Source organism: Panthera onca, chromosome B3 (genome assembly GCF_046562875.1).
Source record: "Panthera onca isolate mPanOnc1 chromosome B3, mPanOnc1 haplotype 2, whole genome shotgun sequence".
In the NCBI taxonomy this organism is placed as follows: Eukaryota; Metazoa; Chordata; class Mammalia; order Carnivora; family Felidae; genus Panthera; species Panthera onca.
The window spans coordinates 34,254,691-34,267,339 of NC_138344.1; the positions used below are offsets into that span (position 1 = coordinate 34,254,691).

Below are 12,649 nucleotides of genomic sequence, written 5' to 3' on the forward strand. Positions count from 1 at the left end.
GGCGTTGTACTTTACTTATACCATATATTTGAAATACTGCATTGTGAAGTATTTGCACTGCATATGTGAAGTATTTAGGTGAGGCTTTTAGAAACTAATTTAAAACCCAAAGGATACAAAGATCTTTCACCCAGGAAAAGCTAATCAGCCTTCTCACGAGAACATACTTTACAGCTTTGTCAAGTATGGTTTTGAGAAAACAAGGCAAGTATTTGAACACCAAATGTCTGACTGAGTCCAAGATCTTTTTACGCACATGATTATATTCAGTCCCTTGGCAACCTTGGCCATTACTGATCTTCCTTCCTGAGTCCATTTGGGCCAGTTTAGAGGAAGGGCAAAAAAGAATCTTTCCTGCCGGCACCTTCTCAAGGTTTGGTTAGGAAACCAGATCCAGAATATCCTTGAATGCTACAATTATTAGCATGTTGCTGATAACTGTGAAAATAAGACACAGGAAAAATAATTAGGATAAACTAAATTTCAAACCATCAGGAGATGGGTTGATAAGCTTTAAGAAATTGATAGGATCTGTAAAAATTAAAACTTGTAGAAGATATTGCCAATTTACTGCCTGACAGAAGATAGTACCTCAAGAGCTGGGTTGCTCTTAGAAGCAGTCATTTTTTTTTTTCCTGTCAAATCCAGTTAATTATAAAAGTAAACAGCTGCTAAAGATTTTATTCCGTGTTTTTCAATAAATCTTCTAATTCTCTTTTTCTTTCCCCCAACCATCCATGAGATCTTGACCTGGGCTGCCATGATTTTGTCATTGGGAGTACTTTTTATGATTGTAACTTTGGCTATTCCAGTCCTAAAAGTCATGGAACATTCACTTTTCCATTAAGTAAAAATGTGCTGTGAATATGAAGTCTTGCTAAGGCCTCTAAACACAGATGGTTTTTTCCAAGTGATAGAGAAAGGTTTTCATTCAAAGTCTGTGGGGTGCCTGGATGGTTCAGTCTGTTGAGCATCTGACTTTTGATTTCTGTTCAGGTCATGATTTCACAGTTCATAGGTTCAAACCCCACATTGGGCTCCGTGCTGACAGTAGGGAACCTGCCTGGAATTCTCTCTCCCTCCCCCACTCTCTCTGCCCCTTCCCCACTCACACTCTCTCTTTCTCCAAATAAATAAATAAAAATGCAAGCTTACCATCCATAAATGTAGGGCAACAAAATCTGCCCCTGCAAAATGTGTCTCTTTGACATGTGAATTATTTTAGGCTGACTATTTTTAAGAAACAAAAGATTCAGGGGGTGCCTGGGTGGCACAGTCGGTTAAGCGTCCAACTCTTGATTTTGGCTCAGGTCATCACCTCACGGTTCGTGAGTTCAAGCTCCACATCGGGCTCTGCACTGACCGTGCGGAGCTTGTTTGGGATTCTCTCTCTCCCTCTTTCTCTGCCCTTCCCTGCTTGTGCATGTTCTCTCTTTTCTCCCTCTCTCTCAAAATAAATAAGTAAATAAGCTTTTATTTTTTTAAAAAAAGGGAAGACTCGAAGGTTTTTGGGTTTGTTTGTTTGTTTGTTTGTTTGTTTGTTTTGCCTTCCCACTAACTGCCTAAAAGGATTTAGATGGAGGACCTGTTCCATCACCACAAATCACTATAGTTTAATATACACTAGGTATATTTGCAAGGCTTGTTTGAGCAAAGCCCTCTCTGTCCCACTGTTTCTGGATGGCCCAGCAAATACTTACTCTTGCCATTCTTCCTGTCAATTGCCTTCCTTCTCTTTGAAGCCTTAGACCCTTACCCACTTCTCCCTGGTCCAGAATGACATATATATCTCATTTTGGCTGTCTTTGGAATCTCTCGTGTTTATGTGGATTTCCCATATGTACATAATTAAATTTGATTTTCTCCTGTTAATGTTATTTGTGACAATTTAATTCTTGTATCAGGCAGAAGAACCTTGAAGGATAGAAGAAAAATTTTCCTCCCCAACATAAGTTTAAATGCTGGTATATTTTCTCTCTGAAAATGTATGTTCTGGTATTCATGTATGAATAGACATATAGACTAATGGAATAGAATATAAAGCCCCAAATATATGCTTACATGCATACATATACACAGTAATAAAGAGGGAGCCTCAAAATAATGAGGGAAAGATTTATTCAATTATGGTAAAGCATAACTGGGTAGCCATCTGAAAAAAAAGTATAATTAAACCCATACCTCACACAATACGCAAGGGCAAATTCTAAGTGGATTAATATAAAATATAAAATAAAATATAAATATATAAAATAAAATTTATATTAAATTTTAAATTTAAATATTTAAATTAAAATTTAAATTTTATTTAAATAAAAATTTAAAAATAAAATGTTTATATAAATATAAAAATATAAAAGCATAGAGCCATAAATTAGTGAAGGAAGACACAGAAGAATGTTTTAAAGTTTCAGAGTGTAATACGTCTTTCCATGACACAAAATCTAGAGTCATAAAAGAGAGAATTGCTAAATTCACCATTTAAAAAATTTAAAACGTCTCCATGGCAAAAAAATGACCAAAACCTCACGATCAAAGGCATAAGTCAAAAGGCTACTTGAAAAAAAAAAAAAAAAAAAAAAAACCCTTGGAATCTCTATCATAAAAAAAACAAAAAAAACAAAAAAAAAAACCAAACCAACTCTTTCATGTATGAAAAGCTCCTACAAATTAAGGAAAAGACCAACAACCCAATAAAAGAAAACAGATCACTCAGAACGAATATAAATTGTTCCTGGGTCAGGAGGGCAGTACTATCAGGGGCAGAGAATAGAGCAGGGCAGGTGAGGTGCCTAAGGCTCAAAATTGAAGGAGGCCCTGAGAATTTAATTTCATTAAATGCCTCTTTAAATTCTGTACCCAAGGCACCCTCACCCATCCTACTGCAGGCCCCTATATAGTTCCTCAACCCATGAAAAGATGCTCAACCTCACTCAAAATAAGATAAATGCAAATGGAAACTACCCAAAATACCACTTCTCATTTATCAGATTGGCGAAAATCCAACGTAGGACAATGCACCACCCACAGATATCGCTGGTGGGAATGTTAGTTGTTCCAACTGCTCTAGAGAGCAATTTGCCACCCACTGAGCATTAAAATCACAAAGACACACGGACTCTCGACTCACTTCTAAGAGTCTGTCCTGCAGATACTTGCAAACATGTAAAACGACCCCCACACCAGTGTATTTGTTTCAGATTTCCTGGTAATGGTTAAGACTGGATCTATCCTAAGTGTGCATCCTGGTTAAATAAACCATGGTTAATTCATCCAATGCATTGCTATGCATTCCATAGTAAATGGAAGGAGGAGGTCCTTCAGATAGAGGAATGGAAAGCTTGCCAAGTTATGCTAAGTAAGAAAAGCAAGGTCCAGGACCATGTGTGTGGTAAGCTACTATACGCATCGAAAAGAAGGAGAAAATAATATATCGTGGGCTTGCAGATGCATAAATATATCTGCCTTAAAAACGAAACTACCGGGGAGCCTGGGTGGCTCAGTCAGTTAAGTATCTGACTTCGGCTCGGGTCATGATCTCGTGGTTCGTGAAGTCAAGCCCCACCTTGGGCTCTGTGCTGACAGCTTGGAGCCTGGAGCCTGCTTCCGATTCTGTGTCTCCCTCTCTCTCTGCCCCTCCCTTGCTTGCGCTCTCTCTCTCTCTCTCAAAAATAAATAAACATTAAAGAAAAAATTTTTTAATAACAACAAAAAAACCTATCGAACAATGGTTATTTCTGTTGGGGCATGGGGAGCTGGGTAGATAAGGGACAGGGGATCATATGTTTGATGCCTGAGTCATATAAATGTATTATCTATTAAAAATATGAAATACAAAATGTAAGTATTTTCATCTGGCACTTTTGTCCTCCAATACCTATTTCTACCTAGATGCATGACACAATTGTGGATATTTCTCTAAGGCTTTTCTAACACGCTAGCAGAGCTCCTCACTACTCAGTCTGACCTGACTTTTAGCAGAAATGTAAACGAGATGCCCAAACTTGAGGTTGGGATGGTGGGCTTCCCCTACATATCTTCACTCAGACTTCTAGGCTCCATTAGAGTCATCCTCAGGCTAAGCAGTCTACATGAAAGAAGAAGTCTGATCCCACATCAATATCACCAGTTAAGAATATGAGCTGACTCAGTGAGGACGTGCAGAGGGACCAAAGGGAAAGTAGGCGGCTGTTCCCCTCAGGCTTGTGAGTCTGAACAGAGACTGCCTGGTGTTTCCGTACGCAGCACAGCTTTCTGCATACTTTATATGTTATCCAGGGCCTTGTAGAAAAGTACCTGTGGAGTTGAGCTTTTTGGAATGGGTGTGGCATAGCTCAGGAGTGTCTATATGTAACAGATCATATGCACGTGGTGCTTCTAGTCTGTGACTGGTTTAGGGGTGGCGATGGGTTGCATGGGGGCAGAGAGAGCTATTTGGCCCAGGGGACTCTGCTGAAGCCTCCTCTGAAGTCTCAGTTACAAATGCCAGTCACCATTCCAGCCTATTTAGATAGGACACTTCTTTAAGATCCCTTAGGGGGAATGCTGCCCATTCCTTCAGAAAGCTAGGGGGAAGTGCCCTAAATTCCTCTCTCTGGTACAGACAGACCACCAGGAAGGGCAGGTTGATGCTCTGGATATCCTGACCCAATTTTACCTGGGCAGCCCCTCTTTTACTTGCTTTCGTCTTGGAGATCCTGGCTGACCCCAAAACCTGCTCTTAGTATCATCCAGTTTCCAGGAGAGTCTTTCCGGCGGCACGGAATGACTTAATGGAAGCCTTTCTATTGCTAAAGCCAGAATGTGTTCGGGAAGACATGTGGGCTCTTTGGAAGACCGAAGTTTGGCACCATAAAGGGGATGCCAGATTAACCTAAGGGCAGAGAGCAGGAAGAAGGCACAAAGGGTTCATCTCCATATCTATCAACTCTGGAGTACTACGTGGGTCCTGGGTCCTGAGCTGCAGACTTGGTGTACAACTTCTCCCATCCCTGGGGACCTACTAGCACCACCTCCATTTGTTACCTCGACCCTTGCCCTCCCCTACAGTCCATCTAAGGTGGGCCTCCTCACCAGTTCTCCATCACAGTTCCCCCATTAATTTCATAATGCTCGTCAAAATTTGTAATTCTTTTGCCTGTTAACCAACCTTTCCTATTACTTTTTCCATTAGGTTTTAAACTCAATGTGGGGAGGAACCGTGTTAATCTTTTCTACTGTTTTATCCCCCAGGCCCAGCCCAGTGTACATCAGGGAGCAGTTAAGATTATTTTCGGGGCGCCTGGGTGGCTCAGTCGGTTGAGCGGCCGACTTCAGCTCAGGTCATGATCTCGCGGTCTGTGAGTTCGAGCCCCGCGTCGGGCTCTGTGCTGACAGCTCAGAGCCCGGAGCCTGTTTCGGATTCTGTGTCTCCCTCTCTCTGACCCTCCCCCGTTCATGCTCTGTTTCTCTCTGTCTCAAAAAGAAATAAACGTTAAAAAAAAAAATTAAAAAAAAAGATTAATTGTTGAGTTAATTAATAATCATACCATAGTGCTTGGGCTGTTAATGCTTAATTAATAAGCATGCATCAACTGAGAAATGTAACCAGAGTTTTTATGCTAGTGGTGGTCCCAATGACTGAAAGTGAGAAAAATCATTGATAATGGGAAAGAAGTACACTTCGTCAGTTTTACTTGAGGTGTCAGTTTCAGATGTCAAGAGGTCCTGAGAACAGGGCCTGGGAGCTAACATTTCAATGCTTCTTTAATCTTATTCTTGATTATTTGTAGGAAAAGAGGTTTACACAGCCAGTTTCTAACTTGTTCTTTCATATGATTTAAGAATATTTACTGAATAATCTTAACATGTTAATTAAGCACTGAAGATACAAATACACAAGACACTTGTTCCCTCTACTATAGGATTCAGACATGTGTCAAAATAACTGTAACATAATATGATACGCACTTTAATAGTCACAAATAGAACACTGTTTGCTGGGGGTGGGAATGCAGGTGGGAGGGAGCCCACAAAGTGTCCCATAAGCTCAGAATTCAAGCAAAGTAAAAGGTCTCCACCTTATTTCAAGGCTGATCATGCAGACGTCTGGCAAAGGGGAGAACATTTTACCCAACACAATTATTCTCTTGGTTCTACTCAGGTAGCAAAAGAACTATAAGCAAAGTCCACAAAAGAAAAAAAAAAAAAAAAAGAAGCAACTTAGGGCAAAGGGGCAGAGAAGTGAGCAGGGGGTACCTACCCATTTGGCTCAGGAAAGCACAATATTGTGAATGATGGCCTGAACACACACGAGCGTGCACAAACCCCATTCTGTCATCCTTCCCGGTCAGGGCAGCACGCGGGTCCAGAGCTTATCTCTGAACATTTGGAAACAGTTACCTTGCTTTAATTTACTGAATAAATCTGACACCGTCTGCGGATGTGTCCAGATTGAAGGCGAGCAGTGTCCCGGCTGGGAGAGGAGGTGTGAAGGCCCCCGCTGAGTGCGGGCGGATGGTGGGCCTCAACCAGCGCCCTGCACGGGAGGTGATGACCCACCGGGGACGAGAGGTGGAAGTCTGAGGGCAGAAGGGGTTCTTTTCCCTCCACAGAAGGCACCTTCGGAATGTGTGTACTCACACTTGCTTCGTTCCTTCCTGCCTTTGCTCTGAAGGGACTCAAGAAATTCAGAATGAGCAAAATAAAACAGGACGAGGGATGGAGAGCTTGGCAGATGCCAAGAATTTTCCCCGACCTTTGAGGCCTTGGGTTCTGGGGATCTGGCCAAGGGGGGCTTCGTGTCCTTGTTTTAGCTGCACTCGATTGCCCATCCCAGCCAAAAAAAGAGAAAACTCTGTGCTGGTTACAAGACTAATTTCATTTGTTGCAATCCAACAGACTGAGTCACCAAGACCTCAATTCATTTACACATTTATTTTAAGCACCTTTTCAATGGTAGGCATTTTGCTAAAGCAAAATGGCTAGAATGGCTCCCAGCTTGCTGGGTGGTAGGTGGGGGCAATGGGAACAAACAGTTACAAGCAGTGGGGACAGAAGAATAGAAACAGGGCTCAAGGGGGTCAGCCAGTACTCTGCCCAGACTCTGCTTCTAGGCAGAATCCACCAAGTGGACCAAGAGTGGACACGAGGCCGAGGGGACAACATGTACGTTCTCTTGGACACGAAGCCCTGTTGGCCTGCTCGGTCTGGGGGGTAACATGTCCCAGCCCAGCCAGCACTGGAGGCCCCAGGAGGCCAGGCAGGAGACAGATGATGCAGGACCTAGACTTGATTCCTGTAGGCGAGGGGGAGCCACGCATGGAATTTAAGCAAAAGACAGACATGTCCTGATACACATTTCGAAAAAGGAGCCTGTTTTGGAAAGAGGCAGTGAGGAAAATAAACTCAGAAGAGGAGACATAGCTAAATAAACCACATGGGTTTCTTCCCATCACATACAAACGACTCTTCTTATTCTGATGAACAGTTCAGCCTAAAAAACGAATTATTGGTAGTCAAACTGCCAGGTAGCCCTTATTGGCTGACTCAGCTCAGCGTTGTAACAGTCTTCTGTAAAATAGGGACTGATAATTCCCACTGACTGAGTTATTGTGAACACGGGTGGATTAATGATATCATTTTTTGGAAACAGATTCTTTAAAAAACTTTTTTTTAATGTTTATTCATTTTTGAGGGGGGGGAGAGGGAGAGAGAAAGGGCTACCGGAAGAGGGGCAGAGAGAGAGGGAGACACAGAATTGGAAGCAGGCTCCAGGCTCTGAGCTGTCAGCCCAGAGCCCGACACGGGGCTTGAACTCACGCACCATGAGATCGTGACCTGAGCGCAAGTCAGACACTTAACTGAGCCACCCCGGCGCCCCAGATATCATCTTGAATGTAAAGCACACAGCGCAGCGTCTAGAACACAATACACACTCAGAAAAGGCTCCTAGCTAGCCATATCCTCTCCCACATCTTCCTCCTCCAAGGTTTTGCATCGGCCTATTTATTGCAAGGCATCCTTCAAGGCCTGTTCCTTCCCCACCAAAGACTTTTTGTTGGGGGGAGGAGAGTGGGTCTTGGGGTGGTTCTCACTTTCAGAACCACTCAAGTCCAGAAGTCAGAGGTTTCTGTAAGACTGCTCTCTAGGGAGCTCAGAGTGTTTTTCTCTTCTAGTTCTTTCAAATGCCTGCTGTACCACTGAAGAGAAACTTCCATCTAGTTTTATTAAGTTGTGAGCAAAAAGAATGCATGTATCAGCAAACTATTAAAATTCAGAATTATTTAGACAGTTCAAAGCTGTGACCAAGCCAAAAAAAAAAAAAAAAAATCACAGTACAGTTAACGTGATGCTTAACAGAAATGATTACTGTGCTCTGTTAATTATACGTAAATGCTATTTCGTTCCCATAAATGACAGTAATGACTGGGCAGGACCAGAAGTGCCTTAGAGACTTCTTTGAAGATTGGCCGGATATTCCTATTTGACGTCTACAGGGAAGGGGTCAAGTTGAGCAAGGTATAGGGTCTCTGTGGGCTTCAGATACGTTCTCTTGCTTGAGGAAAAGACCGTTCTTTCCCCTCAAAGCCTATCCATATGCAGTCCTTAACCTGAAGACAACTTTTGGGATCCTTCAGTCCCTGTCAAGAAAAGAAAGCATCACCCAGCACCGAGGGACTGGTAAGGGACCCCCATTTTCTGCAGCCCTCCCACCCCTCACCTGCCAGTTCTGGGATGTCTGCATTCTTCCTGCCCCTCTTCCAACTCTTGGATCTAAAACACAGAGGAGGTCCAGCAACAGTGTAAACACAGGCTGGCCAGGGAGCGCTCTGCCGGCATAGGAACACAGCATTCCAGCTTGCACGGGGTGGGCCTGGGGCCTTTCTCTGGCTTGGTGTCCAGGGGAACGACACCATTCCCCCTCAGCTACTCTTCTGTGGGTTTAGCTCGTACTCTTATTGAATGCTCATTGCCTTTCACTAACTTCCGTAGCAGGCCTGGCTTTGCATTTCAACTTTCTGTGGCCAGCAGAGGCCTTCTGGAGCTATTTCAGATGCGGACGCTCCTGTCCGTGAGGGACAGCTCTCTCAGCCACAAGTCAGTGAGGCAGAGATACCAATGTGGATTCTGGGCTTCCAATCAAATATTCAGAAAAGGACACTGTACCCTTTGAAAGCTGCAAAGTAAACAGATCTTCAGCTTAGGAAGCAAATGTACTTCTGATTATTTAAATTTAAGTTCTAAAGAGGACGGGACAGTCCGTGATTCCAGCAACTTCAGTGAGGGAAGTTTCAGGCAAGTGCACAGAGAACAAATACGTAGCGATATCAAAGCGGTCCTTGTAACATCAAATTCCTATTAATCTGCCCGCATGCTAAGGAATGTCTGTCTCGATCTTTTAGCAATTATCGTCTACAAACTGTGCTGCCCTGCAGCCCGGATGGTGTTCAACAATCAGCGAGGATCCACACCCGCGTCCTTATGAGTGTTTGTTTTTCTTTCGTATCATCAGGTCAGAGACCCTTAAGGCAGCACTGAGAAAACACTACGCCCCTGCCCCTCTGGTGGAAAGCTTCCTTCCAAGTCGCGACGCCACTCTGTATTTATGTTTCTGATTCTCTGTTAACTGTATTCTCATCAAAGTATCCTTTAAAATGGTTGCCACTTGTGGCCCAGAAGCCTTAGCATCCTGTTGGAAGAACAGACATTCAGGCCCCTCCCCAGCCCTGCCGAATCAGAATCTGCTGTCCCCTAGCAGCTCACTCTAGAGTGTGGGAACACACACCAGCGTTCCCCTGACAGAATGTGAGTCTCATAAATCCATAATCTACCAACGAAAAAATAAACAAAGCAAATGCTTTTGCATAGGAAACTCAAATCCAGTAGGACCTCTGTGGACATAAACAATTTATTAATACTAATCAGTGTCAGCTGCTTACGAAATGCCAGACCTGTTACAAGGGCCCTGCATGTATAGGTTCACAACTGTGCACCGAAACACAGGAGGTAGGTACCGCCCTCCTCACGTTGCACAGGCACAGAGAGCTTATATGACCTGCACGAGATCAACACAGTAAATCACACAGTGGAAGAGGCAGGATTTGAATTCAGGCAGTCTGACTTCCCGAGGGCATGTGTTTAACCATTACCCTACACCACCCCCCGGCAGTGTGCACCTGTATTCAGGAAATGAACAGCAGATTCGGGGCCTGAAAGAAAAAGCTATGTTGCTGTAAGGGCCACCATTTCAGGCTCAGTCACGTTTAGAAGCAGAGACCAGCTGAGCTGGAGATCAAAACCTCTAACAGAACCCTCTTGGGTATTATCTGAAGTCAGTGAGGTGCAGAGAGGATGTGTGGTTCTCCCAAAGCGGTGGAAAATGGAGGCCGGACAGGTCTCAGCCCCGACGGTTCTTCCCGCCACGCTCACTTACCCCTTCTGTGCCACGTCCTTCTTCTTTTGGGGTTTTGCTCTTCCAAAGCCCCTTCACACCCACCAGATACAAAAGTGACAGCTGTTCCCTTCTGAACTTTCATTCAACATCTGAGTGTCTCTGCACTGCTTTAATAAGTCATTTTGCAACCTATTTAAAGCCTCCTCATTAAAAAACAAGTCTTGGGGCACCTGGGTGGCTCAGTTGGTTAAACGTCCGACTTCGGCTCAGGTCACGATCTCACGGTTCACGAGTTCAAGCCCTGCATCAGGCTCTCTGCTGACAGCTCAGCCCTCCCCCCCCCACCGACCCCCACCCCCTCTCTCAAAAACAAGTCTGGAAAGGGAAGGCTGTGCTTATCGACCATCCTTTAGTAACTTTGATACTGAGCAATTACATACAGAGCGTAACAGGAACTTTCAGAGGTGATAACCAAAGAGCTCTCCTTTGATGAAAGTCAAGCCTGCCAGCTACTGAGTGTTCATTAAGATGAAGTTTTAGTCTGGGCCCCAAAGAGTCATGTACCTGCTAGAGGCTTAGATCCGCCGATACATTGATAGACGCAAGAAGGGTGGCAGTTCCAGGCCCAAATTAAAGCGGCTATGGAATCTGGACCAGTTCATCTAAGGTGCCTATTTCTGACCAAATGGTGCTTTCCGTCACTGGTTAGCACCCCACGAGGATTCTCTCAAGCCCCGCGTATTTGCAGAACACAGGGCAAGGAGTTCCTGGAACACACTTCACGGGTCCGAAGGGGCTGAAAATTCCCGTTTGAGGTACTGCTCTGCTACAAAAGGCAGGGAACACCTTTCACTTGGAAGCCTGCCCATCTGGTGGGAGGCAAGAGACAGAATACACACCATGCCCTTAAAATGCCACCCTCATGATGCCCACCGTTTCTTGACTGATCTGGCAGCACCTTTCATCACCTCCACTTCAGAGGCGAGGAAGGATCACTGAGTCCCTCTGTATGCACAGGGTGTACATATAAATCACTCAATACTTGAAATACCAGACCGAGCCGTGGCGACTCCCAAGGATCAAAAACACAGAGAGGACCAATCTGCCCTGCTTCTCCCAGAGCTCGTGGTTCCGTGCCCCTGTGGGTTGTGGGGCAGCAGCGGGTCACAGCTTGGCCACCCATAATGGAGTTGGCAGTCTCAGATCAAACACCCTGAGAACGTGCTACAGACACCCAGCCCGGGGCACTTACCTTGCACTGCCCAGACACGCAGATGGCCGTGCCGTTCTGGTCACAGGGGGTACCGTCAATGACCTTCTCGGCTTGCCGGACATAGAAGCGGTAGCCCATCGCCTGGCAGTTCAACTCACACTTCCGATTGCCCTTTACTACCAAAAAGAAAAAAAAAGAAAAAAAAAAGAAAAAAAAAGCATCTTTTTTTTTCTTCTGGTATTCTGCATTGAGATAAAATTCACATGACATAATAACATAAAAATAAACATTTTAGCCAAAGTGTACAATTCAGTGGTGTTTAATCTATTCCCAATGTTGTACAACCATCACCACTAATTCCAGAACATTTCTGTCACCCCCAGAAAACAGCCCTGGACCTGTTCGCTGTCATTCCCTCCAGACCTTGGCAACCACCCATCTACTTGCTATCTATGGATTTGCCTATTCCAGACGTCTCATAATCACACACTTTAAAAAAACTGCATCAGGGGCACCTGGGTAGCTCAGTTGGTTGAGCATCTGACTCTTGGTTTCGGCTCAGGTCATGATCTCACAGTTTCATGAGTTCAAGCCCCACATCGGGCTCTATGCTGGCAGCACAGAACCTGCCTGGGATTCTCTCTCTCCCCCTCTCTCTCTGCCCCTCCCCCACGCACGCTATCTCTGTCTCTCTCAAAATAAATAAATAAACTTACAAAAATAAAAAATAAATAAATAAAAACTTCATCCAAGTTACTAGATCTCCCCACAGTTGCTGGTCGAGGGAAGGGATTGTGTCTTGATCTATGGGCATATAGTAGGCATTCGATGCTGAGCAGATATCATAAAGGGATTCTTCAAGAATCCCACGATGCAAATAATAGACTCCACTTTTAGAAGTCCTCCCACGTTTTAACATAGTCACAATTATATCTTACTTATCAGCAATCACAGTGAGCACACAATTTTTATGTTCTGCTTTGAAAAAATTGTTACTGAATATCTATGCAATTATATCATCTTTATGTTCTTTTAAATGGCTAGAGTTTCCTGTAATAATT

At 44.1% G+C, this 12,649-nt stretch overlaps 1 protein-coding gene across 4 annotated transcripts in view; it reads right to left on the bottom strand.

The window, feature by feature from the left end:
- THSD4 (thrombospondin type 1 domain containing 4) overlaps positions 1–12,649 on the bottom strand; it is a 571,917-nt gene that overhangs the window by 302,418 nt on the left and 256,850 nt on the right. For all 4 annotated transcript variants that reach the window (XR_009606663.3, XM_060620985.3, XM_060620986.3 and 1 more), the window contains one exon: positions 11,628–11,764. Coding sequence is in view for 3 of the 4 variants with exons in the window: in XM_060620985.3 (XP_060476968.1) it covers positions 11,628–11,764 (137 nt within the window). In the remaining variant the exon portion in view is untranslated. The remainder of the gene's footprint in view (positions 1–11,627; positions 11,765–12,649) is intronic.